The following is a 27,796-nucleotide window of genomic DNA, read 5'->3' as shown; positions in this document are numbered from 1 at the left end:
AATAAATTTTAATCAGCTAAATTTTAAGAAACGTTATGATACATTATTTAAGATTATTATTTTTTGTTGATAAAAAATTATTAAAAATATAAAATTAATAGATCTCATAACTTATTAACTAATTATTATTTTTGTCTAATTTTATATTGTTTGGGAAGGACCTTTAATATTTTTTTATTAATATAAAAGCTCAAGAGTTACTTAGTTGGGCAGTTGTCAAAAGGAAAATATTCTTCCTACATTTCTGCGTGTTTATTCTTGTATGTTTCTTTCTTTAATTTCATATTTATTCAAGTTATTCTTTAAATTTTTTATTAAATATTTTTTCAATTTTAAAATATGGAATTGAGATACTTCTTAGATTAGAATATAAAATTTAAAAGTTAAAATTTGTATTTTTTTTTATATTTTGAAATATGAAATTGGAAATTAAAAAAAATTGTATTTTGAGTTCTGCAGTCTGGACTATACAGATTTTGTATTTTGAAATTTTTATTTTAAATTATATAATACAAAATATAAATTTGTATTTAAAAATATATATTTTAAATTAAAAATTTTGTATTTTATGTTTTATGATCAAAATACAAATTTTATATTTTAGTTTAATAATTCAAAATATAAATTTTGTATAGTATATTTTACCATTCAAAATAAATAATTTTGATATTTTTAAAATTATTGGAGTGCACCTTTAGTAAAAAAATTATTAATACAAAGCTCAACAGTTACTTAGGTGCAGAGTTCTCAAAAGTAAAATTCTTCCTGCACTTTCAGCCTGCTCGACTATGTTTCAGTCTTTACTTCCATAGTATCCAGATTATTCTTTAGTATTTTTATGAAATTAAAAAAAAAAAGTATAGAATTCAGAAGTTAAAATTTGTAATTTTTTATATTAAAATATGTAATTTGAAATACAAAATTTTAGATTGTATAATTTAAAATATAATACATTCCAACAAATTTTATATTTTAGAATTTGTATTTTAGATTGAATAATACAAAATACAAAGTTTGTATTTCTAATTACATATTTTGTATTTTGAATTGTAGTCTGAAATATAAATTTTGTACTCTGGATCGTAATACAACTCAAAATATATCATATTGATATTTTTGAAAGTATGGGAGTGCAGGTAGAAATCATGGGAGTGCAGGATGAAATCCCCTTGTCAAAAAAAATAGTTACTTTTGCTCTCAACAACTTATAAAATACAAGTTGGGTCAGTCCAAGAAACTGTGGTAGAAGTGGATCAATTTTAGCTGGGTCTTTTAGAAAGACAACCAGAACGGGGTGAAATCCAATCTTTTGTTTAACAAAATTTATCTAACTTTATATTTGAAAACTTTATTTTTTTAGTTTTTATAATTTGTATTTAAGTTTGAGTAAATGAATTATTTTAAAATAAATAACAGAGTCAAGCATTATTTTAATAAAAATATAAGAAAAATTAATGTCATTTACTAAAATCACAATAGAGTTGAAAGTCTATTTTACAATTATAGAAAAGGTAAATGTCATTTTATTGAAAACAGAGAAAAACATATCTATTTTATAACTAGAAAAAAAATATAAGGGTCATAAAACATAACCCATGAAAAGTAACTACAACATAAAAGAGGTGCTATTAAACAAACAAAAAAAACAAATTCAATGTTTTTGTTTGTCCTTGAGATTGTGGTTGAAACAATCATCTTCTTAGGTTGTTAAAGTATATTATTATTATTATTATTTCCTTCTATTTTCCTTTTATATTAGTCAAATCTTATTTATCATCCCACTTTTTTTCTCTGAAGTATTTTCACCATAGTAATGAAATATTATGGTTTTCATAAATGAAGAATAATGTTGCTTTAAACTCCTTTTTATAACTGTGGTTGGTGCTCCAAACGTTAAACCAGATAGGTACCAATACAACCACCCCATCATCATCATACAACTCTTCCCCAATCCTCCCCCCCTTTGGTATTTTAATAAAGAAGCCATAATAAGTCTTTACTTCAACCAATGCATTAGCATACAGTCCCTTTTAACATAGTACAGAAACTGAAATCAGCAGATTTAAACAATTTGAGGGTTTAATTTAATCATATATAATATGCAGACATGTAATTAAATATCATGAATATATATGACCAACAGTTCCTCTGAGGTCAGACTAAGTTTAAGAAACCAAAAGTTAAGGATGTTAACATAAGCTGCTTTAAGAAAACTTAGTATATACCATCGACTTTAAGCTACCTCCATAATGCAGCTCATTCATATGAAAGTAACTATGTTCCCTCATTAATTTGGTCTGCAGCCAAACAAGTCAAACTTTAAGCAGACAGAAACAAGGTCAACAGTGTAAAAGAAAATTGAGTAAACATTATATTTCTGTAACTGCCTCAGCCCATCTCATGTGTTGTACCTTTATTGTTTCTCAGCCCCTTGTTTGTAGGATTCAACTGGTGGCACACTTGCAAATTCATGATTATTGCCTCTTAAAATATCCATACCCTGTTCCTTAAGAATTAGATTATACGTTAATTCGACAAGTAAATAAGTGTCACAACTTTTTTGTTTCTGCGCGTTTAAGAAAACTAGTTAAATTCAAGGGTAATGAAATGCATATTATAAAACAACCCTCAATCAAATAACTCAAGTCCACGTAGAAAAGGAAAAAACAATCACCTGGTTGTTTGGTGTTGGTCCATTTAGCCGCAATGGCCTGGTGTTGAGATCAATTAACTTTTTATCCATTTTTCTATGGCCATCAATATTATTTTCTTGTCTTGGAACAGGTAAGATACTGTGATTCTGCTGACTGTCTCTTGTTTTTAGCTTGAGGGACTGACCTTCATCCCTCCTAAATTCATTTTGATCCAGAGGTTGCAGCCCTAGTTCTTCCATTTGGGCAGGTTTATCTCCTGGAAACTGCCATAAAAAGGCCAAAAGCAAGATATATAAACTTCAAAATGATCTATTCAGAAGCTAGGAAGATTGATAATTCTTTACAACATCCTAAAACATACCTCAGCTCTTTGCCTCAATAGAAGATATCTTTCGTGAGTTCTTTTACCACCAACATGCACAATCATATCACATTGCAGACACAGCGAACTACCATCTATCTCACAGTAAAAGAAAGCTACACATACAAATTTCCATGACATGGGAGAAAGATTCAACTTCTGTATAGTTTAGAATGCACAATCTTGCAAAAAAGATATGAATACCCTCAGTACCAGGCGCATTTTCACATATGTCACAGCGTGGAACATCAGTGGGGTCAGCAAGGCCAACCCGAATGTGTCTACTAGCAAGTTTGTTACACATATGGATCTGTACCTCCAATGCAAACCACAAACACATGCTGTCAGAAAAAAATTGCATGCAAATGTAGTGTGTAGTACTTTCATTAAATTATATATGAATGTTGTTAACAGAAACGTTTGACAAAAGGCATAAATAATTGGGTCATAGTAATTATTGCACCATCTAAGAAAAAATATGAAATTCACAGGTAGGATGCCTCACTCGACATAAAAAGATATTCGAAGAAAACATGCGGGGCAAAATATAATTCCATTAGATTGCTTAACTACTCATTAAGTTAGTATTGTTCCAGTTTCAAGTGAGTCGCAACTCCAACTCGGTTGTCCTAATGCTACCTCTTTTGCTAAGTGAATCAATCTCCACATTAAGATTCTATGAGATAATAATTCAAAGGCATTTCAGATCCAATGATGCAAAAACACATCTTAAAAAGATATAAACCCTGTTTAGATAAAAAAAATTCACAAACACTCACAAAAAAAATGACAAATGAATTAAATTCTTCAAGCTAAATTCAACTTATAGACTTGAGCTTATACAGAAGCTAAATGAAAAAGTTTTTATAACTGTATACGGAGATTTTAGCTTACACGAGATCTCCTCTTTACTTTCTTTTCTCACATGTACTAATGGTGATATTCATCTAAACAAGGGTGTGTGGTACGGAAGGAGGTAGAAATGACATCAACAACAAACAGTGTCTAAAATGGCAGTAAATGCAAATTAAAAACAAGGTGAAAAACTGAGAAAATAATATGAATAAAAGAGCATTGAAAGAAAGACCAACATACATAGGATGAAAACTGAAACCAAAAGAGGTTCAAAATTAAGGCCCAAACTCATGGGAAATGCATTACTTTGCATATGAAAGCTGAAGCAATCTCAGGACCAAACATCAAAATCAAAGTGAAACAACATTGAAGCGAATTTCGGCTCCTTTGAACACAGATTATTAATACTTGCAGTAAGGGCAAAGAGTAAAGAATTGTTTTGTATGTATTTGTTAATTTATGGATGAAATTGGAAATTGCTAAGAATAGAATTGAAAGAGAAAGGAAAGAAAGAAGGAACCTTTTGGTCACAAGCAAAGCAGAGAGCAGCCTCATCGGCGGCGCAGAAGAGAATGGCAGCGGCGCTCTCGCAAACGTCGCAAAGGGTTCGCATTATCTATTCTATTTCTATGCTCTTTGACCCTTCTTCTTCGATTCTTCTTCAATTCCTCAAAACTTTACTTCCTCTTAATTTCAAAACGGCTTACTTAACAATTCTATTAATAAGCTGAAAATCACTTACGCAATACAACCACGTCGGAGCTCAAAAATACTTCAAACCAAACTAAGCATTAGAAAAAAAAAGTATACGAAAAAATAATTAACTTTTTCTTTAAAATCAATTTATCTACTATTAGAAGGAGAATATTCAAATGATTTATGTATGAAATCATTTTAATTTTTAATTTTCTATTCTAAAAAATCTTATAAGAAAATCCTCCAAACAAGCCATGAATAAGTAGATTATTCTTAAAACTAAAATTTGTTAACGTTAGTTGTGGTGACATCTCCACTAATCACATGTCAATACACATAAAATACAACAACAAAAAATAGTTAAATGCATAAATTTATTATTATATGTACCCTCCTATACTAACTATATTAAGAATTATTGATTAAGATAACTATGTGATTCACAGGGTTAATAAAGACTCGACGTCTCTTTATCCATTAGGATTAACATAATCATAATAGGAAATATTATCATAACTCCAAAGTTAATCCGATAACTCACCTTAATTCATATTCAACATCGAAGATCCACTATAATCATATAAATACACACACCAACAAAGGTATCAATTGAAAAGTATATATTATTTTTGCCTACCATATCAAGATATTTTTTGTAGATACTCAACTTTTTTGACCAAAGACTAAATACGTAATTAACTTTAATTAATGAGATAAACGAGAATAACATTATATTTTATATTGAACATTATTATCTATATCAATCAATTATTTAAGGTGTGTTGAAATTTTTCTATGGATTAAAAGAATATTGTGTGTTTAATTTATTCTATTTTAAATAATTATTTGTTTGTTTTTATCGTTTATAAAAAGAGTTGCATTTAGAAATATATTAATTTTCTATAATATGAATATGTTTTTACACAATTAAAAAATCCAAAAATAATTTCAATTATAAAGTTTGAAAATTATTGTAATAATAATTAAACTTATCGCGCATCAGCATATTATTAGATATTACTATATTAACTTTATAACATCTATTATTCTAATTGAGTTCATCTTAAATTACATGTTTCATAACTTTTAAGATTATCTTTTATAAATTAATGTTAACTATAATCATATCAATAATCATCATACAAACTTTAATTACTATTTAGTGCTTATAACTGTGTTTGGAAGATAGTGTAAATAGTAAGTTTAGATAAAGAATTTTTAAAGGATGATTTGTTAGGGACAAATTTCACTCGGGTTTTAAATGCTGACCAAAATTTCTTTTTAATTAAAACTTGTTGTAGTTATTTTTTTATTAATATTTACATAAATCATATTTTTATTCATCTTCTTTTAATTTAAGTCTATTGATTTCAATGCATATGTGAATTATATTTCTATTCATTAGTGTTATTGTTATTTTTAATCGATTGAATTTTTTTACCAATATTGGATTGTTTCTTAAACAATGTCACTCAAAGAAATACTTTTGCAATTTATTGATTGATATTCAAGAATATTTGTTTCTTATTTTTATAATTATAACAAAAATTTATACAATAAATTCAATTTTTTTTAAAATTAATGTATTTTTTTAAAAATTATATTAGAACCGTACTATAATTATTAAAAATTCAACAAATATTTTTTGAATTAGACACTTTATCCTACGAATATCAGTGTCCAATACATGATTCTGATACATACATTCTATTTAAGAGAAATGTACCAACCTCATATATAATAATATAGATTATAATAAATATTTTTAATGGAAATTTGTACAAAGCTGTATTTTTATCCTTGCATAAGACTTTTTAGAAAAAAAAATTAATGTTTACTAATAAAAATAGTTTCTATACCATATAATAAAATTAGTAGAAGTATGTATTATATTTGAATTTTAATAATAATAACAATAATTAAAGTAATCACTTGTAAAAAAAAATACACTATAAAATGTGTGTGTAATAGTATGAATTATTATTTAAATTTTTGTCCATAATTATTTGGCATAATGTAATATGTTGAAATTGGAACATATTGAACAAATAAATTATTCATTATTGTATAGTGAATTCACACATGTTGTATAATAAATAATTGAAATTTTTAAAGTAATTTTAATAGTAATAAACAATATAATCAATAAAGTATTCAAATGTTTGTAAAAATTTGTAGTTACAAATACTCTGTGATAGCTGTCCTATTAACTAATATTATATTTACTTTTATCAGATGTAAATGTAAATTTTGATTGCAATGTTATTGTTATATAGTTTTGTCTCAAAATAATTATGGATAACTTCTTTGGTTAATCTATGTTTCCTTCAATAAACAATTACGAAGTTAAGTATCATAAATAAATAAATAAGAAATAATTATATTGTACTTTTACAATAATATTTATATTTCCCATTATGATTGAATATTATGTTTTTTATTTCAAATATTTTTTTTTTACACTACAATTTTAGTTGTATCAGTTCTCTTTCCATCTTCACCCAAAATAGATATTTTTAATCTATTTTTTTGTTTTTATTATAGAAACAACAATATATGGTCAATTATGTGGGAAAATTTGACGTAAGAGGTGAAGTTTATTATTCTAAGTATTATTATCGTCATTACAAAACATGATATTGGAAACGGTCTTCTTTAATATTTGAAAGACAATTATGAATCAGGATTTTTTTTTATTAAGATAAATATTTTGTTATTAATATTTTTGCATGTGATTACAATAGAAAAAAAAACACTTTTGTTAAAATTATTTACTTACAACCTTATCTTATTATATAAAGATAATTTACTTGATCAATATTTCTAAAATATATTTATTATAAAAAAAATAAAATAAACATATTATGCTTAAGAGAAGGCGAATACATAAATTCTCAATGATAATAAAAGGAACTCATTATATACATTAAAAAAAAATGTATACATTCATGTTAGGAAATATAGTAAAAATATAAATTATAATATATATTTTTAAGCTCAATTTGTACAAAACTAATTATGATTTTACGGTTGAAGAAATTAAAGTTTCAACTTAACTAAATTTGAAAATTAAGTAAGTAGAAAAAAAAAAGTTAATCTTTCTCTCTCTATATATATAGATAGATATATAATGTAAAAAAAATATTTCAATAAATTTGGATTTAAATTATATTTCAAGTCACTGCAACTAATATTTTAGTACATATTTTTAAGAAATGCATATTTATAATGAAAATTTTATTTACCTTTAGATTATGTTTTATATTATTACATACTTGATTTAACTGTGCATAATACTATAATAAAAATTTTATATAAAAGCTATTTTCATACTTTTTTAATATCAGATTTTCCTCAAATTAATTATACATGCAAAACTAACAGCCATAAACCAGGTCTGCTATACCCAGCCCACTCTGATTCTCTGCTCAGGTTGCCTGTAATTTTATTTTTTATTTAGATATATTTAAAATTAATATTTAATTTACTATTATAATTTTTTTTAAAATTAATTTAACTTTAAATTTTGTTAAAATATATGTAAATTTGTTTCTTTTATTAATTTTTCACCAACAATATTTAAAACAATGGACAGATACTTTTACTTAGTGCTAATCACGATATCGTGATATAGGATCAAAAACTTTATTCTTTTAATACATTTATTTGGTTTTAAATATCTGTTTGAACTACTTAAATTATTACTAAGCATGTGGATCAATATCAAAATCTCAGTTTAAACGGTCAATGATAATGCATATGTAATTATTTAAAAAAAATACTTATGATTATGATACTTTTTAAAAAATATCACTTAAAATACTTTCGGGATTGAATCACTTAACTGTTTTTTCTCATATTTTTTTTTATTTCAATAAAAAAAAATTATATTAGGTATTATTATGAAATTTAACATTTTAATTCACACTTCAAATATCAATCACCATCTATTATTACATAATTTATATATATATATATATATATATATATATATATATATATTAAAAAGGTACCTATTTTTTATTTTATTTTTATAAAAAACTTTTATGTTAGATATTATTATGCTAGTTGATATCTTAGTTAGGTTTACACCTAAAGTAACAACAATTATTTGTCATCACATGAAAATATTATTAAAATATATATATATATATATGGAGAGACTATACCAAAACTCATATATTAACAAAAATAATGCATAGATAAACTATACTTATTAATAAAGAATTATAAGAACAAACTATATTGAAGACTATTATATTAATGAAAAGATTATTTATGAATAAATCATAAATTAGTCAACTTATCGTATTTTTTTCACGAAAAATATGAGTAATCATAAACCAAAATGATTTTAAATTGTGAAAAAAAAGTACCTAATTAAAACAATGTTATGTAAAATAATGTAAAGTATATGATTAAATTAATCTGTAAAACATCACGTAACTTTCTTGAGAAACAAGCACTGGATTTTGTGTAATCTGTAATGTTAAATAATCTAAATGATAAAATTAAGAGTCCAATCATTTATGTTTTGATAGAACTACTTTTACAAATTATATTATCAAGCATAACTAAAATACAAATTTAAATTAATTTAATTTATTAATAAGTTTTTTATCTGACTTAAATAAGATAAGTAAATATTTCATATTAATAATATAGTTAAAAACTAATTTTTAGTTATATGTTTTATAATAAAATATTAATTTAATTAAGTTTTAAATACTTCATATTTTCAATTAAGTTTCTAATTTTGTTTTATTAAGTGTTTTTTTTTTTAATTTTGTCCAAATATCCTCATTTGATCTTATCATTAATAAACTTACTTGATTATTAATTTTTTTTTCATCTTTAACTCGTCAACTTGTTTATTTCCTTTTTATTTATCTCAAACTTCATGATCAACTTTTTCATTATTTTTTTCTATAAAATAAATAAATCGATTGACAAATTGACGAATGTTGGAAAGAGAAATGTGAATGGACCAATAAAGAAAATAAAACTAAAAGTAATAGTAACATAATCTCGGTAATAGTAAAATTAGAGAGAATGATATATTAAATAGACAAATAATAAAAAACATTCAATTTTTTTTAAATAATTAATAATATTTAAATTTATGAGTTAATATTAAACCTAAAATATTTTCTATTAAATGTCAAATTAGTTTTGGTAAGATTTAATGACAATGTGCACCATATAAAACAGCCTAGAAATTTACATAACTCAAATTTAAAACCATTATTACAACCATATAAACTTTTTCATTATATTCCAACTTCAAGTTTTATTTTTGTTGTGTGAAAAAAAAAACTTTTTAGTTTGAAACTTTGACTTAAATTTGTAAGTACTTTAACCTAATCATTTAAAATAAACACCAACAACCAAACAATTGTTTTCATCTAAATAAAGATTTTCCAAACAAGTGGCAAGCATTGAGAACTAAGTTTTTTCCCATTTATAAAGTGGACAAAATGGAAAATAAAAAGTAGATGGTAGAAGATGTTGGAACCACAAAGATTCAAAGGTGACTAATATGAAAGCAATTGTTCATCTATTCATAGCCACACTATTTTGCAGAGTAAAGAAAGTGGAAAATGAAGTGAAGCAAAACCACAAAAATGTGGCTTAAGATTGTGTACATCATTAAAAGCACCACCAAATCGAATCACATGCTTCATACTTCTGCACCTTTACTTTTCTACATTCTCTATGGTCATAAATTTTTTTACTTGTCATATTTTTTATCTATTTTTTAGTTTATAAAATAAGTTACTTCATTTTTATTTGTTATAAAGGTTAAATTATAATTTTGATATATATATTTTTAATTTAATTTTTATTCATATTATAAATATTTGTGTGGGATCTCCAACACACCTCTCACGTTAAGAGTAATAGCAATTCGTGCGTGGGATAACATATTATGGGTGGTTCGATAACGGTCCGATAGGGAGTGACCTGATAAGTCTAATAAATACTTATTAGGATAAACTCGAAAATGGCTCTAATACCATATTAAGAAATGAACTTTAAACCTAACTCAATCCCATAAAACCGACTCATGAGGTTGAAGTTTGCACCCACTTATATACAATGAATTGTTTTCATCTTTAGTCGAAGTGAGATATCCAACAATTTGGATAAAAATAAAAAAACAATTTAGTATTATAATATAAGAATTTTTTATTTTTTATTTTTATATAAAAAGTAAGAATAGAAACAAGTGTGATTTTTGTAAATTATGAAAATTTAAATCGCGGAAAAACTAGAATCATAAAAATCATAAACAAGAATTAAAGGAAGCAACATGGTAATGTTTTCCCAAAAGTTCACAAACAATTATTCCCTCTTTTTTAATTACTACTTTTTTCCATTAATGCTTTCAACAATTGGGTATATTTGAAAAAAGAGAATAAAATGATAAACAAAAATACCAAAACATGTTCACTGTCATGTGTTTATCCTTTTCTTATTTGATTTAGGTTTCATTTCCATTCTTTATAATGGTTGGAATACATACTTTAGCTTTGCATGTCTTTAACTAATTATGATGGACACAATGGCATAGGGTTTATGTGAAGTTTAGAATTTTAATTTGATTTTGTCAATGTAGAAAAAAAAAACTTGATGTTTCTTTTGGGTTGATATTTTTACTGGCAAATTGTCCCTGCACTTCATACCTTCTACCTGTATTTTTATATATTTTTTTAAATTCCAATTATATAACTTTTTGGATAAATGTTATGGTTTTTATTTTAGTGAAAAGTGCTTCTCGTAGTTGGTGGTGGTGAATAGTTGAGATAAATTTTATAATATTTAACCGTTTCTGTGTTGGTGTTTTTTTTTTCTTTTTATCGAATTGTACAATTAAAATATATATTAAATTAATAGATTGTAATAGATGGTATAGTACCTAATATATTTATAAATTCGGTAATATCTTATAAATTTTGTAATTTATAATGTATTTTATTAAAATAAATAAATAAATATATATATATATAAAATTTGGAAAAAAAATTCACATCTTAAAATACCTTATAAATTTTACAATATGGGTAAATAGAAAAAAATACATTTCCAGATTGTAAAATTTAAAATGTATTTTTTTAAGAATAAAATAGTCTTTTGACTAACTTATGAAGGTGCATGAGAAGAGAAGTTATGGAGGTGCAGGAAGAAATAGTCTTTTTGTTAAGAGTATAATTAAAAGTAACTCTGGCCCAAAAACACTTGTAGATGGGCTTACAAATAACCCTTTGTGTTTTTTATTCCTTCACCTCCGTATATCCGGAATGTAGTGTATGTTACCTAATTTAAAAATTTTAAATTACTTAATTCATAACGTAATTATGGATTAAGTAATCAAAAAGATATTATGTAATTTAGAATATGATTTCATGTGACATAATATGAAAGAATCATGGATTAAATAAAGAACATGATTATGTGATATAAAATATTATCAAACAATTTAGTTCAAATTGCATAATTTAAAACAAAAATATGTAACACTCCAGGTATACATCTAACTATTACAGTATATGTCTAACATATTTTTATACAAATTTAGAGTTTTTTAAAAAATTATAATTTTAAAGAAAAATAGATAATAAAATATCTTTATAACAAAAATAACTTTGTTTAAAAATCTGATCAAGTAGAAATGTTCCTTAACTCTTCAACTAAAACATGATCCGATCAAATTGTAAAATAGATGAAAATTGGAAAAGGAAATTAAGAAAAGAGAAGTTAGGAGATATGGAAAGAGAGAAAGAAATACCATATCTAAGGGGAAATTTGGTGATTTTTATTTTTAGGGTAATGATATATTGACAACTCATAATTTTTATACAACCAAATTACAACCTCAGTACTATTATTTTAATATCTTTTTCATATAATTTAATTACAAATCTATCATTTATTATATATATTTATATATAAATTTATCACATCAAGAATCTTATATAATTTTTAAAATTGTCAAAGTATCATTTTTCTTCATTTTAAAGTTGTTATAGAATATATAACTACATATTATATAATTTTAAATTATAGAAAAAAAAATAAGTGAGGGTTAAAAAATAAAAGGAGTAAAGTTAAGCTCAGATTAAACTAATCATCATTTATAAGTAGGTTTAATTAATCATCATTTATGATTAGCCTTTATTTCGTTTTTTCTTTATTAAATAAAACAGCTATGAAGGTGTTATATATGCGTCACTTTACTCCAAAGCCTGAGATTGATTCGAAGATCTGAAAGAAAAGAGGGGAAAACTGGGAAATGTTGCAACGTTTTGATAATGCAAGAGAAAAGCCTGCATCTGACAAAAACATGAACAAAAACACATGCAAGCACTCTTTATTAAAGCCATTCTCTTTCCACTTTAATCTAAGTTTTGTTCTCCTTCACTCTGTTACCACTTTTTTTTTGCATGTGCTCATGTGAAAGCTGTTACTTCTCGATTTATTGTTAATTTAAGATTAGGCATAAATTAGTACTTTTTTACAGTTCGTGACTATATAATTTTATTCTTTTTATAAAATTTTGATTATTTTTTATATTTTCACTAGTCTAATTTTTTTTTCATTGTGATTTTTTTTTTTAGTTCGTGACTTTTTTTTTTAAATAAGGAGAGAATTTTTAAATAATTCTAAATAAAATATAACTTATTTTTTAAAAATAATTTCAAGTTCATTAGCATTATATATTATATTCCAGTTATACCTTATTTCGCGTCATACTATTTAAGAGAAGAATTTCATTATTTGAATGTGTAAAAAGATTGATAAAAATATTTATTATATTTAACGTTCATTGTGAAAATAACTTTTTTTTAGTTTTGAATCTAGTTGATTTTCTCTTCTTTTAGATTTCTTTTAGATTTTGTGACTTTTAAAAAATAACAATTATTAATAAAATCATCAGAAAACTTACTCTAATCATATTTGTTCATCATCAATTACCATAAACAACCACTATCTCTTACAAATAAAATGAAAAATAAAACATTACCTTTCTTACCACACTCATAAGGGTAAATTAAAAAAGGTATGAAGATTATTCAAAAAAAGTATGGAACTAAAAGGGAGAATTTACCCTAATTAAATTGTTGAGATTACATGAAACACAAAGGGCCCATAAAATCATAGAAACGCGTGCAACCCAAAACCAAAATAGAAGAGTTGTCTTTGACTCTTACCGTACCAATCTTTTGCAGTCTCCTTTTTCTTCTTTTGTTGCCACTTTGCAATGTTATTATGCTCCATCAATTCATTAAAGACCTCATTTTTTTTTCTTCCTCTCCCTAAAAGCTTTAACCCACAAGTTTTTAAGTTGCTTTTGATTGGATCTTATATAATGCCATTTAATAATTGTAGCTTAATTGATAATGTTAAGTCATACAATATTGAATTCTTTGAGAATCACTTTTCAAGTTTAATCAAATGTAGTTGTGGTCTCCTTGTCACTGTGTGGAAGGTGGACTTAATTTGCGGATGGAATTGAAGATCAATCAAATGAACCCAAATAAAAGGAGTGAAGATTGCTCATGAAAAAAAAATATCATAAAACACACATTCTAACAATAGTTAATAGTTTATTTTATTTACAACAAAAAATAATAAATATGAACCACTTTAGGGGTGATCAACTCTTATACATGAACTCAACCATAATCTCACTCACTAAACTTACTCTCATGTATACCTATATAGAACTCTCATAACTAATCCAGTAAAAAAACATCTAACGCAAAAAATCATACAATTTAAATGAATACATCATGAGATCTTACATTAATTAGAGAAATTAAGACATTTTATAATATATAACTGAATACAAATATCATCTTATAAATTGATTTTATGAGATTGAGTTAAGTTTAAAGTTCATATTAATACTTTGATTGATTTTTTTTTATTATCTTATAATCTTATAAAAAAAACAAATCAATTATTATTATACATAAAGCCAAAGCCAAAGTTATTTATAGATGTACTTTTTTTAATAAATTGTTCCTATCATTCATACGTAAACTCTAAACTTGCAACCCAAGTCATAATAATAATTAACTTAACTGCTAACGGCATATTTTCCAATTTTCATTGATTTGTGAAGGGACTAACAAAACCTACACATAGAAAAACACGAAAAGGACACATGAATGATCAATGTAAGTCCAAGATTCAAAATGAAAATATAAGTGTACTGTTTGTAATTATATATGATTAATGTCTTTTTCAGAAAGGGGCATCGTTTTCCTGTGCTTAATAATGTTGTTAGTTCCAAACACGAAACGAAGAAAATTATGAAGGTTTGAAGCAGTCCTTAGAGAGAGAGAAAATGGCAATGATCACCATTGACTTTGTAAGATTCTACACATTCACGCGTAATTCAAATTTCCTGTAATCAAGGTCTGATTTTCTACATGCTAATCAATACAATGTTAAATAAAGAGATTCCATGAGTTTTAACTAAAAACTTATTATATATAATTTCAGTTTATATAATATATAAATTTGTTTACATAATATGTTAAATTTCAGTTTATACAATGTTATGTTTAAATGTATTTTTTAAAATAGTATTAGTGTACTGGTCGGTACCGGACATGCGCACATTAAATAAATAAATAAGTAAACATGGTTACATGTAGAAAATAAATTGTTGTAACTTCCTGAGTTAAAGGCATTTCGTAGAGTACTTCCTTAATATTAGGAAGTCACCAGCATCAAAGACCACTAGGCATGTTTCTAGCAATCGATTACTTGGCCCACACAGTTAATGTCCTACTAAAGGAATTTTTGAAAGGATAAAATGTACGTTTGGATACTATCAGGGAAATCTAACTAAACACTAACACTAACTTGAGAGTCGGAGTGCAATCATAGGTACCCGCCGACCGGACGAACGCACGCAAGAAGGAAGACAGACTTGAAAAATTGGACAGCTCGAAGCACGATAACCATTGTGTATCGACGTGGATCAATATTACTCCTTTGACATCCACACAGATACAATTAGAATCATTGAAAATATATCATAAAAAATATTTATTATTATGTAATTATTATCGAATTATCTATAAATATACAATATTTTATATGAATTAGTCTTATGCGAAGAAAATGTGTGGAAGATTTTATCACTGTTTATGGTACAAACCAATAACTGAGACGTGTTACTACAAAATGGAAATTAAAATATGAATTCGAAATGAAGACGAGAGAGAATGTGTTATTTTATTTTTTTCTGATTATCGTGAGTCCAATAAAATTTAGCTTTAATGTTGGAAGATAGATAAACAAACACAACCATAAATCTAATTTGCACCTGCCACTGCTTTATTAGGTAATGTCATGATGTGAAAAGTGGATGATAGAATTTTATGTAAAAAATATAAAAAGAAAATAAACACAAGTAAAAATAATTAATTATTATATTAGTTAAATTAGTATTTAATTAACTATCAAATTTATAATATTGTTAGTTAATAGTTACTAAATATAAATTTAGAAATTATTTATAATAATAAAAATTAATAATATTTTTAATTTCTAAAATGTTTTTAATTTAATCCTTGTAACAACTATTTATTTTTTTTCTAAAATTAATTTGTATTTAATAATTTTTTAAATGATTGCTTTGGTATGTTAATTTGTACGTGAGTGACATAGAATAGAATATAATACAATTAATACTCTATTACCACTCAATTTAAAGAAAAAAATACAGTATAAATAAATACTTTTTTATCATTAATTATTGAGAAATTAGTATATGTGTTTTTTGTGAAAATATACATTGTGTTATGACCGAAATTTTCCTTTGTTTATATTAACAAAAGTTTATAAATTCAGAGGAATATAATTAATTTTAGTATTTAATCCATTACTGTGACAATTAACACTTATACTTATGATTATCAAAATCTTATCATATTGATTAAAACAAATTAACCTTTTTCATTGATTTTTTGTGTTTATGCAATATTTTTTAGAAAGTAGAGAAGAGCGTGTGTCAACTTTTTTATATGTAAAAAAATATAGATTTAAAATTACTCTGAAAAGATAAAAATTGAGAAGTTATTACATTTTTTAATACTTTAAAGCTTGTATAATTATATTTGGTTTGGAATTGTATGGTGGTATATTTTGAAAAATGATAAAAATATTTTAATTGAATAAAGGGTAACATTCTAGTTGAAAATAAGATCAAAAGCATTTATAACGAAATGTATCCTTTTATAGAGACATAGATTGAAACAAAAGTTTTAATTGAGATTGAACCGAATGACGAATATAGAATGAATTAACTTAATTTGAAGAACAATAATTATAAAGAAATATAATTTAAAGTGATGTGAAAATGAATACAAGAGAATTATATAGATTGAAAAATTGTAAAATGGTTTGAAATATAAATAACCACAAGTCTAAAATACCTAAAATAAAATAAAAGTAACTAGAGGGAAAATTCTACCGAATGAATTTCAATGGTGTCTCGATTAAAATCATTGACTAAATATCTTAGGTGACGTAATTTTCATAGATCCCTCATAGATCTCACAAATATACCTTAACACAAAATTATTAACATCTAAATCTAAAGGTTAATCCAATAACCTATAATAACCTATATTGATTTTGAGTCAAATTTATCACAACTCTATAAATAGACACACAAATCAAGATAAATGTATGCATTAAATAATATTTATTACATTCATCTGTTTCATTTTGAATGTTAGCTTAGAATCAAAATATCTTTTGCAGATAATCATCTGCATCCACTATCGAAGATAAAAAAAAATCGTACTACATCATTAATCAGAATTAGTAACAGTTTAAGAAACTAAAGAGAACATAATTTTTTTATTGAAAAAAATAAAGTAAATAACTTTAAATGATCATGAAGGCTAATATAAAATGAAAAATAAACAACGTAAATAAAAGAATGTGTGGAAAAACTAAATGGTAATAAAACGCACATTAACTACTTTTTTTTACTAGTCATAGTTGGGCATTAAAAGTAACGTGTGTTTGTGTAAATATGTTTTTCACATTATTGAATACATATTTACGTATTTCTACTTGTAGACATTCCTCAAGAATTACTAATTATAACTATGTTATATGTTAGATTTTTATATTAAATTGACGATTTTAATTTATAACTTATAAATGATGTATTGTCTAAATATTCTTAATGTTGACATCTATCTAATACTTTATTTGTTCTTTTTTACTTTTTCAAATATTTGGTTGCTGATGTGATTTTTTATCAAATGTCTTAAATATCTTTTAACTTAAGTTAATTCTATTGGTAATTCTTTTATATAATCACTTTCATCGATGTGTGCTTTGAAAATGTAATCAACCTACCTTACCTTTCATTTTCACTTTTATCAATAATATTACGATAACTTTATTGCTTTTTCAAAACAATTGTCTTTAAATTCGTATTTATCCCACATATTTTTTAATAAAATCAAAATTGACATTAATAGTTATTTTAATCTCTACATGTTAAGTTATAGCTACTTAAATGAATAATTGTTTACATATATGCTCGTAGATAATATAATTATTGCATATCACAATACAAAAGAATATATGTAATGATAAGTTATAAAAATATTTTTTTTAACTCAAAAAAGTATATATAAATGAAACACTGTGATTAGAAAATAAAAAATAATTCAATTCTATCATACAATAATATATCAAAAATTATAAAAATGCACATAAAATATATTCAACAAGCGAAATATTGACCGATATTTTTTGAAAGATTCGTATTAAGTATGTTTCACCAAAGACTACCATCTTATAGAAGTTAGTACTTAGATTTACAAACAAAACTACAAATAATGTATCAGAGTAGGTTTATTACAAGAATTATCCATCAACTTCTCACCACCTGATATTTTATTTTATGTGACTTAAATGATTAATGAAACAATGAGAATTTTATTACATGTCAATATTTAATACACAAATCAAATAATAGTTTACATGTTATCTCATACATGTGACCATAGATTCATACCATTTAAACAAAATCATAAATCAATTAAATCTAAATATTAACATTCACTTTACATTATAATGAAGATTCACATATAACCAGTAAAGAGAGAGAATGAAAAAAAGAGAGACATTTTTAACTTGACAAAAAATTGTTGTGAACAAAAATTGACTTGTTTGAGTGAAAATATAGTTTACATTTAAATTAAAATTTAACTTGTTAAAAAATCAAATATTTAGAAAAGTAATTATTTAGTTTTGTATTCAATCCAATAAATGTAATATTAATAACTATTTATTTATAAATAAAACACAGAGTAAATGTAAATGTAAAATATCCTATATTAAAAATATTCTAGTTCAAATTTCAAATTTTTTATTTATACAATTTAATTTTTTTAATTATACACAAAATTAATAAAATATTTAGATAACAAAAATATAGATAAAAAATTAGTGAATAGTGTTCTTTATACAAAAAATAATTTTATAAATAATTCTTCTTCTTTAAATAATTATTTATAAAATAAATATTACATTAAAAAATATTTTAATTATCGTATTTATTATTCACAAAGCAATAATTTAAATTATATAAAATATTTTTTATTATTTTCTTTAAATTCGAAGTAAAAAAATTTGTATCTGTTACAACAAACTATGCTATTTGAGTAATTGTTTAATATAATATACTATTTAAATAAATATTTAATATAATAGTTTATTTAAATAAATATGTGATATAGTATAGTATATTATTAATTGAAAGAAATAATTGAAGTATATTATTTTGTTCCAAAGTTTTAAAGGCCAATTTGAGGTGATAAAAAAATTTATTATTGTTATAATTAAACAGAGTGACAAATAAAATAGAAAAACACATTCATAAATAAACTAGCAAGTGCTACATTAGTTTATTTATTATTGACTGTAGTGACCGTTAGACACAAACTTCCAAACGTGTGGATTCTCGGCAATGGATCTTTATCCGTGTGGACGGTTTCTCAAACACATCATTAAGACATTAACGCTAGTGGGTAGAACTGCAACCGCTTTCTCCACACTCTGCACGTGCCTTGGCGGCGTCTGGGTCACAACTGCTCACACCCTCACTCTTAAATACCCCAAATGCCCCTCCACACGTGACTGAGGATAGGAATTCATAAGCAAAAAGCAGGGGCACAATCGTCATTTGACTTCTCTCCTACCACACCGAGTGTAAGCAAAAACAAACATGAAAAGTCAAATTAAAAAATGAGAAGAAAAAAAAAAAAAAACGAGAGATGGAAGAAATTGACACCGCATCAGATTTACGCGCCCTCTGGTCCATTCTCAACAAGGATGCGTGTGAGCTTCAGACTCTGAGAGAGAGAGAGAGAGAGAGAGAGAGAGAGGAAGCAACCGAATGCTCTCTCTAACTCGCATTGTGTTCTGTTTCAGATCGCGGTTCGTGATTTCGTAGAGTGAAGTCGTTACGGATTCACACTGTTCTATTCTGCACCGAGTATGTTTCTTCTTCTTCTTCTTTATTACTATTCTTGCTCTGTGTTATTTTTCCCTGTTTTAACAAAATCTGATGGTGATTAACGCTGCGTTGTGGCTTGTGCCGGCTAAGGAAGAATAATATACTTGCTAACTTCCAAAAGGTCCACTCGAGGTGATTTGGAGCGTTTTGTTGTGAATGATCGTGGCATTTGTTTGATGGAAGCGGAGATGATAAATTGTTTATATTTCGGTTCGTATCGTAGTATTTCTGAATTGTGATCACAGATAAAGCAGCTCCAAAAAATAGTAGAGGTTGCAGATTCGTAAATAAGCTACGTTGTGCAGTGAATCAGGTTATCGTTGATACAGTGTGGCGAAAAGGACGGGGAAGTTGAGAGGTGAAAATCCCTTGGTTTGCAAAAAATGATGTGTATGAGAATGAGCGAGAGAGTGAGTGTTTGTGATGCTTTTGTTAATTGGCCAGAAGTGAAAATAAAGAGAAAGGGTGAAAAAAACTGAAAGGGATGGCCCTGTTATTCTGTTGGTTGGGGACTAGTGTTGTGTGTCGTGCTGTGCATAACTACCAATTCAGGGTCAATTTCATATTTATTATTATGTAAAACTCTGTTACTTCGTTCTCAAGCGTTATCGGGGTCGCTGCTGTTCAAAGTTTTCTATTGTTACATTGCAATTGGTTTATTGTTGAAGGAAGGATTAATAAAAAAGGGAACCTCACTTTTTATGCTTTGTTTGGCCCCAGCCAGCCCTTTTTTCTTTTCCCTCGCTCCTTCTTCTTTATTCTTCTCTCCATATGAAGCTTAGTACCAAAGAATAAAAGTAAAAGACCCGTATGTCCTTTAATCGGACTAAGCTAAAAACCATGATTGATCATCTCTCTTTAAACAGAAGTCTTTTAGGTCGTGATATGTTGCCAACCGCTGGTAGTTTATTGATGATTAAAGCGTAATTAATTAGCATTCTGTATTGTGTCGGTCTTTCTTTCGTTGGTTGGATATAAATATAATCAATAGTTAGCTCGCTATTGCTGTTAACGAGTGTTTTATTTATCAGCCGAAATTGACGGTTACCATCTTTTCTGAGTTTGGTCATTTCATGATTATGAATTGTGATTATCTTCTTGCATTTAGTTAAGGGCTTAGTTATTCTTTTTTTAAACTCGGTTCTTTTCTTTTAAATGCTTGCATCTTGGGAAATGAAGAATAACTTTAATAATCACCCACCCCACTTGTCCACTTTTAGGAGTCATGGGCTTTTTCTGAGGTCTGATTAGCTTGTTAATTGGGTCGGAGGAAACATTGAGTAAGCGAGACATGGGAGCTATCGCTGGAGAAGAGCTGCTGAAATGGGAGAAGATGCAAGGAGTGAGTGGCCGCGAAGAGAAGATTCTTGTGTCAATAAGGCTGAGGCCTCTGAATGAGAAGGAGATTGCCGCTAATGAATCAGCAGACTGGGAATGCATTAATGATACTACCATCTTGTATCGGAACACACTGCGTGAGGGATCCACATTTCCAAGTGCCTACACATTTGGTAAGCAAATGCCTGCTTTTAATCTAGATGTTGCTTTATTATTTGGAATTTTTATTGCCATTGAAACTGAGTTATTCAGTTTCAGGTTTATACTTGACACTAACAAAGTATTGAGGACTTAACGTGGGTTAGATTTGGTAAATATATAGTCCTAAACGCTACACGGATCTCTTTCCCTTATCTGAAGAATGACGTTTAGTTATTATTTTTACATTTCGATTAGTTTAGGATTGCATTTCCTTGACTCACTGCCGCGGCAATGCACTTTTTTCCTAATTTACGTGGTCTAACTTTAGAAAATAATTATTTTTTATGCAAACATTTGGTGGATGAATTAGCACAACTTGCTAAGTGTCAATCCCACTTTTCTTTAAACTTTATTTTTTAAATCTATTGTTATTACGCTTAAAATTGCATTTTGCTTCGTTTTGTTGTATGATAAAGCGTTTCAAAGTTTTATTTTTAATAAAGACATTGAACCGGAGACCCATTGATTATTGGCGGAGTGTCTCTAAACTTTTTTTTTTTATCATTGGTGATAGACAAAGTATTTCGGGGTGATTGTGCCACAAGGCAGGTATATGAGGAAGGAGCCAAAGAAGTTGCTCTTTCAGTTGTTGGTGGAATTAACTGTGAGTAAATACTGTCACGATGGCTATTTTCTTGTACTCATTGCCCACTTTGATTAATATAGGTATATCTATATATTCTTTCAGCAAGTATTTTTGCATACGGGCAAACAAGTAGTGGAAAGACATATACGATGGTTGGAATAACCGAATACGCTGTTGCTGATATTTTTGACTATATAAAGAGGGTAACTAGACTACTATTATATATATGTATATGCTTGTTTAGCTCTTGGCTATCTTTCTTCACCAGAGCCCTTATTTATAATAAATATTATTACTAAGTGCTGTTGACACGGTAATTAACTTTTTTAGCATGAAGAAAGAGCATTTATATTGAAGTTCTCAGCAATTGAAATTTACAATGAAATTGTTCGAGACCTCCTCAGTACTGACAACAGTCCACTTAGGCTACGTGATGATCCAGAGGTGAATGCCTCTTTATTGGATAAAAGTTTAATAATAAAGATTGCATAATCAACTGTTATTTTATTAATGATTCATTATTTTCATATCAGAGAGGACCCATTTTAGAGAAACTCACAGAGGAGACACTACGAGACTGGGGGCATTTAAAAGAGCTTATAGCCTTCAGTGAAGGTAAAGGTCTTTGCATAGTTTTCTTGTTACAGTTTAGTCAGTAGTAGGTATTATTGTATTGTTTACTTTATTCTTGCAGCTCAGAGACAGGTGGGAGAGACATACCTAAATGAAAAGAGTTCTAGATCTCACCAAATTATCAGATTGGTATGTGCCTTCCCCTTGCATGCTTAAAATATTGTGCTTAGTATTTTTTACTGATAGATTTCCATTAACGGAGTTGCAACATTTCAGACAATGGAAAGTTCTGCCAGGGAATTCCTAGGCAAAGGCAACTCGGCCACCCTAGTAGCTGGTGTGGTATGTTTACTTTCTTTAAAATCCCCTTCCTATTGTGGGCATTATGAAATATTTTATAATTATTTAATTTCTTTTTGTTTCTCTGCAGAATTTTGTTGATTTGGCGGGGAGTGAGCGTGCATCTCAGGCATCATCAGCTGGGATGAGACTAAAAGAAGGGTGCCATATAAACCGGAGTTTACTTACTCTTGGAACAGTTATTCGCAAGCTTAGGTTGTCTACTCACTCCTCAGTTTATGGTGTCTTCCTTATTTATGCCGTTTCTAATGTAGTTAGAAAAATCCACATCAATTTTATTTAATTTCACAAGACATGTCTTTTAATTTTATTATTGCTTAATCATATTATTCTAGTTTTTCTTTATAATCTCCTGGCTATAAGGTTGCTTGGTTTTCTATATGCATGAAACTGACTAGCTCAAATGAGACTATTATAATGTCATAGTAGGATGGCGTTTTTACATATAAAGAACTAGGGTAGCCTCTTTAGTTAATTTTTATATATATGAAATCTTAAGTTAGAAAGATGAAATCTAGTTAATATGATGTTTATTTCATCCATCGTCAAGAAACTGTGAGAGAAATCTTTACACTGTTTATTATGTACCCTGTGGCTAATTGGAGATATCTTTACTTTACACTAGAAATTTTCTGTATGTTGAAAACTTTAATGCTGGAGCTACCTATACCTGTTTAATAAATCCATTGACTTGATGTGAATGAATACAGTAATGGGAGACATGGACACATCAATTACAGAGATTCCAAGTTGACACGTATACTTCAGCCTTGCTTGGGTGGAAATGCTAGGACGGCTATCATTTGCACTTTGAGCCCTGCACGAAGTCATGTTGAGCAAACCAGAAACACACTTCTTTTTGCTTGTTGTGCAAAAGAAGTGACCACTAAAGCACAGGTTAATGTTGTGATGTCTGATAAGGCCTTGGTCAAGCATTTGCAGAAAGAGGTGGCTAGATTAGAGAGTGAGTTGAAAACTCCTGGTGCTCCTGTTACCTCCAATTGTGATTATGCAACATTGTTGAGAAAGAAAGATCTCCAAATAGAGAAGGTTGTATAATTTACTGTTTGAACTCTTGTGCTATAATGTTTGTATTGATTTTTTTTATCAGCATGTTTGTATTGATTGTGACATGTCTTGTGTGGTAATCTCTCTTTTCTGGATACTTGTGTTAGTGACCAATACTGCCCCTGTGAATTTATGTATACTATCTATAAGAAGGATTGTTAAGTGTTAGACTAGATCTCAAATGGATTTGTTGGCCTTAGTTTCTTTTTTATATTTTTTGATGGAGCAGGGGTTTTCTTTAATATATGTTACTGTTATTTATATTTTATTGGCGGTTAGAGACAGTGTTCAACACGTGTCACATTCTCCCTGGAAACACTTGAATGTAGTCATTTTATATAGGTTAATAGCCTTATTTTTTGGGATAAAATTTGATATCTTAGATATAGTTGTATTAATGTTAAATGATAGATTTTCCAGACAGATTCATGCTATATATATATATATATAAATGTCTGTTTTCTTTACTCCTTACATGTTCATAATATGAATTTCACATTCAGATGGAGAAGGAGATTAGGGAGCTAACTAAGCAACGTGACCTTGCTCAATCAAGGGTTGAAGATTTGCTGCGCATGGTCGGAAAGGAGCAGATATCTGGAAAAGTAGTTTATATTTCATAATTTTTTACATGTTTGATGTCGTATCTTTAAATTGGGCTTGTATTTGATCAGTCTAGCATTATTAATCATCAATCTTAATCTGCAGGAAGGGGAAGATATATGGGAAGATGATTGTTCAGTATCAGAGTCATCGAGCATTTGTGGTCCTCATCATCCTAATACACACAGAGAGTTCAACAACCCTCATTATATTGATGGAGATAGTGGAAGTAATCCTGAAGGTAGGTCCTTGCATATCTATGCCTGTAGTGTAAATAATTTGATAATAAAGATCATATTCTTTGCTGGAACTGCATCAGATTCAGTCATTATACATTTGTTAGCTAATTTTGCTTGTACAGAAGACACTGAAGATTACTGCAAGGAAGTTCGATGTGTTGACATTGGAGAGTTAACTTCACCAATATCTGGAGTGGAAAGTGGAACAGGCCAGGAAATATCTTCACATTTGAGTGAAGATACTGGCGACAGCCAGATCCAAGAAAATTCAACACTGCTGGAGCGGAGACTGCATGATGTACAGTCAACCATTGATTCTCTTATATGTCCTTCTCCTGATGAACAATCTCCGCTGGTCATGTCAGAAAATGTGTCAAATTATAGGAATCGTAAATTAACAAGAAGCTGGAGTTGTACGGAATATCACATGACTGGTTCTCCGGAGTCAGTGGGAGTAATACAGAGGACTCCAGCCAATGGATATGATAAAGGATTCCCTGGTAGGCCAGATGGTTTGCGGAGAAAGTTTCCTCAGTTGAATTATGATGGTTCCATAAAATTGTTAAGGAATGGTTCTCAGTCTTCCATGGGAAGTCTTTCTGTGGATGATCTTAGAGCGAGCAGCATTAGAACATCTGCTGATGAGGATATTGCTAGCATCCAGACTTTTGTTACTGGGATGAAAGAAATGGTCAAACAAGAATATGAAAAACAGCTTTTTGATGGTCAGGTGAGAATAATTCGTTTCAGCTATTTTTAAAGTATTACCGTCTTTTCATTTTCTCTTTCTAAGTACAGGAGACTGTTTACTATTTATGCAATATTGATCACTGATCACATTCATGCAGACATCAGATAAACTGATCATTTTTTTCTGTACAAATATATGATTGTTAGATTGTAGTGTTTATGGCAATTATAGGTTCTTAAGTAGGAAAACCTTACTCTAGGAATTTTCTTATCTGTCATTTAATGCATGAAATTCTTATTTTTCACTAGCAAAATGGTAGGAGAAACTCCTGCTTCCACCGTATCAAGACTTGAATATTAATACTAACAACATGGATAATGAGTTAACATAATTATATCTATATGCTACAAATTATATGTGCTACTGCTGTTCATAATTTCATAGAACTTTCCATTTGGAAGGTCATTATTTTAATCTCGATGCTTTTAAAAAAATTATGCTTTCCTGAATTGTAGGACCATGAGGCAGGAAGAAAGAGGAACGTGAAAGACGCAGGTGTGGATCCAATGTTGGAGACATCTGGAACTCCTTTAGACTGGTCTCTGCAATTCAGTAGACAGCAAAAAGAGATAATTGAACTGTGGCAATCATGCTGTGTACCATTGACCCACAGGACCTACTTCTTTCTTTTGTTCAGGGGTGATCCAACAGATTCCATTTACATGGAGGTAGAACTTAGAAGACTATCCTTCCTGAAAGAAACATTTTCTGATGGAAACCAGTCTGTGAGAGATAGTCAGACAATCACACTAGCTTCAAGGTTCTGTTCTCTCTTTCTGTCACTTCTGCATGTATTTCAGTTTCTTGTATATTATATTATTATTTGGAATCCAAATGGGCATATTGGCCAATACTACCACCAACGAAATTTTTTCTACATGGAACACTGTGACACTGAATTAATGTTAAGAAATAGATCATGACTATTTATCCACATATAAAGACTCATCATACCCTGCAAAAAACTGTTGTCTGTTTTGTTGATTTGATTCACTTATGGTTTATTTGATTTATTGCTTTTCGTTGCACCATGGTGGTTAATTTATAAACTAGTGTATTTCATTTCATGTATGCGCTTGGTTGGGGATACAGCGTGAAAGCACTTCGGCGAGAAAGAGGAATGCTTGTGAAGCTTATGCACAGGAGGCTTTCCGATAAGGAGAGAATAAGGCTGTACGAGGAGTGGGGCATTTCATTGGATTCAAAGCGCAGGAGACTGCAACTAGTGAACCGTTTGTGGAGCGAAAATGATACGAACCACGTAATGCAAAGTGCTACGATAGTTGCCAAGTTAGTGAGGTTTTGGGAGAGGGGCAAGGCCCTCAAGGAGATGTTTGGGCTTAGCTTCACACCCCAAATCACAGGGCGGAGATCATCTTATTCATGGAAAAATAGCTCAGCATCACTTTTATAGTCCTTTCATTTTTGCTCCGCCCGTGTACAGTGTTAAAGACATTTTATCAGTGTTTCTGATTGATCACACTCTTCAACTTGTTTTGCATTCTTTCAACCATAGAAACGTGAGGATTGCATCTTCATTTAGATAAGATGTGTGAGTTATTGATTAAGCCACTTTGGGCGGTTGTCTTGTCTTTTTTTATGGTTTTGGTGTATCATTTAACGAGTTGACATTTTTCTCTTCTTTTCTTAACCTTAATTCCTTGGTGCAAGTTTATTTCATTGTGAACTACTTTAATTTCTCTCCCTCACTTTGAAGGTAGTCAGTCATATGTACTTTTGTATATTACACTGAGACAATTGAATTGTGCCACGAGGCAGAGTAGATCAGTATAGATTATTTTACACAACTGTTATGGATATGTTGTGTTTTTAATTTCTCTGGTTGCTGAAGTTTTATTGTTGAACTACTTTTATTTTTATTTCTATCACTTTATAGTGACCTACGCGAAGCCTAATAATCTTATTTATGGTAAAGTAGTAGTTGC

General features: G+C 27.9%; 2 protein-coding genes and 1 long non-coding RNA gene across 13 annotated transcripts; 1 reads left to right on the top strand and 2 right to left on the bottom strand.

The window, feature by feature from the left end:
- Positions 1 to 2,061: 2,061 nt before the first annotated feature.
- LOC137811028 (B-box zinc finger protein 18-like) lies at positions 2,062 to 4,815 on the bottom strand. Of its 4 annotated transcripts, none has more exons than XM_068612599.1 (6): positions 4,391 to 4,815; positions 3,229 to 3,325; positions 3,016 to 3,131; positions 2,675 to 2,917; positions 2,412 to 2,506; positions 2,062 to 2,297 (listed from the first exon to the last, which is right to left on the bottom strand). In XM_068612599.1, the coding sequence occupies exons 1-5, from the start codon at positions 4,481 to 4,483 to the stop codon at positions 2,414 to 2,416; spliced, it is 642 nt and encodes a 213-aa protein (XP_068468700.1). In that variant the 5' UTR covers positions 4,484 to 4,815; the 3' UTR covers positions 2,062 to 2,297; positions 2,412 to 2,413. The 4 variants fall into 4 exon arrangements, with proteins under 4 accessions (XP_068468700.1, XP_068468691.1, XP_068468682.1 ...); XM_068612590.1 differs by having other exon boundaries at positions 2,412 to 2,500; positions 3,220 to 3,325; positions 4,391 to 4,586; XM_068612581.1 differs by having other exon boundaries at positions 3,220 to 3,325; positions 4,391 to 4,579.
- Positions 4,816 to 19,493: 14,678 nt separating this feature from the next.
- LOC137826610 (uncharacterized) lies at positions 19,494 to 20,036 on the bottom strand. The gene is made up of 2 exons (XR_011083547.1): positions 19,907 to 20,036; positions 19,494 to 19,810 (listed from the first exon to the last, which is right to left on the bottom strand). It is a non-coding gene; the product is annotated as an uncharacterized lncRNA (long non-coding RNA).
- LOC137826144 (kinesin-like protein KIN-7E) lies at positions 19,879 to 27,684 on the top strand. Of its 8 annotated transcripts, none has more exons than XM_068632119.1 (16): positions 19,944 to 20,110; positions 20,226 to 20,489; positions 21,352 to 21,642; positions 22,185 to 22,274; positions 22,359 to 22,459; positions 22,587 to 22,700; positions 22,790 to 22,871; positions 22,951 to 23,018; positions 23,106 to 23,171; positions 23,260 to 23,384; positions 23,900 to 24,239; positions 24,761 to 24,862; positions 24,966 to 25,101; positions 25,222 to 25,829; positions 26,306 to 26,610; positions 26,943 to 27,684. In XM_068632119.1, exons 3-16 carry the CDS (start codon positions 21,423 to 21,425, stop codon positions 27,262 to 27,264), a joined length of 2,679 nt encoding a protein of 892 aa, XP_068488220.1. In that variant the 5' UTR covers positions 19,944 to 20,110; positions 20,226 to 20,489; positions 21,352 to 21,422; the 3' UTR covers positions 27,265 to 27,684. The 8 variants fall into 8 exon arrangements, with proteins under 8 accessions (XP_068488443.1, XP_068488147.1, XP_068488220.1 ...); XM_068632413.1 differs by having other exon boundaries at positions 19,946 to 20,110; positions 25,225 to 25,829; XM_068632342.1 differs by lacking the exon at positions 20,226 to 20,489 and having other exon boundaries at positions 19,879 to 20,110; positions 25,225 to 25,829.
- The last annotated feature ends 112 nt before the right edge of the window (positions 27,685 to 27,796 follow it).

The sequence above is a fragment of the Phaseolus vulgaris genome, chromosome 11 (genome assembly GCF_000499845.2).
Source record: "Phaseolus vulgaris cultivar G19833 chromosome 11, P. vulgaris v2.0, whole genome shotgun sequence".
In the NCBI taxonomy this organism is placed as follows: Eukaryota; Viridiplantae; Streptophyta; class Magnoliopsida; order Fabales; family Fabaceae; genus Phaseolus; species Phaseolus vulgaris.
This window is presented reverse-complemented; position numbering and strand designations above follow the sequence as displayed.

What these genes read in the sequence shown, in the direction of transcription:
- LOC137811028 (XM_068612581.1), bottom strand. Translation starts at nt 4,483, where the DNA reads ATGCGAACCCTTTGCGACGTTTGCGAGAGCGCCGCTGCCATTCTCTTC. An exon ending in AAATGCGCCTGGTACTGAGG is followed by an intron (nt 3,132 to 3,219) that starts GTATTCATATCT and finishes TTGTATGTGTAG; the next exon opens with CTTTCTTTTACTGTGAGATA. An exon ending in TATTGAGGCAAAGAGCTGAG is followed by an intron (nt 2,918 to 3,015) that starts GTATGTTTTAGG and finishes TTTTTATGGCAG; the next exon opens with TTTCCAGGAGATAAACCTGC.
- LOC137826144 (XM_068632046.1), top strand. Translation starts at nt 21,423, where the DNA reads ATGGGAGCTATCGCTGGAGAAGAGCTGCTGAAATGGGAGAAGATGCAA. An exon ending in AACAGCTTTTTGATGGTCAG is followed by an intron (nt 25,830 to 26,305) that starts GTGAGAATAATT and finishes CCTGAATTGTAG; the next exon opens with GACCATGAGGCAGGAAGAAA. An exon ending in ACAATCACACTAGCTTCAAG is followed by an intron (nt 26,611 to 26,942) that starts GTTCTGTTCTCT and finishes TTGGGGATACAG; the next exon opens with CGTGAAAGCACTTCGGCGAG.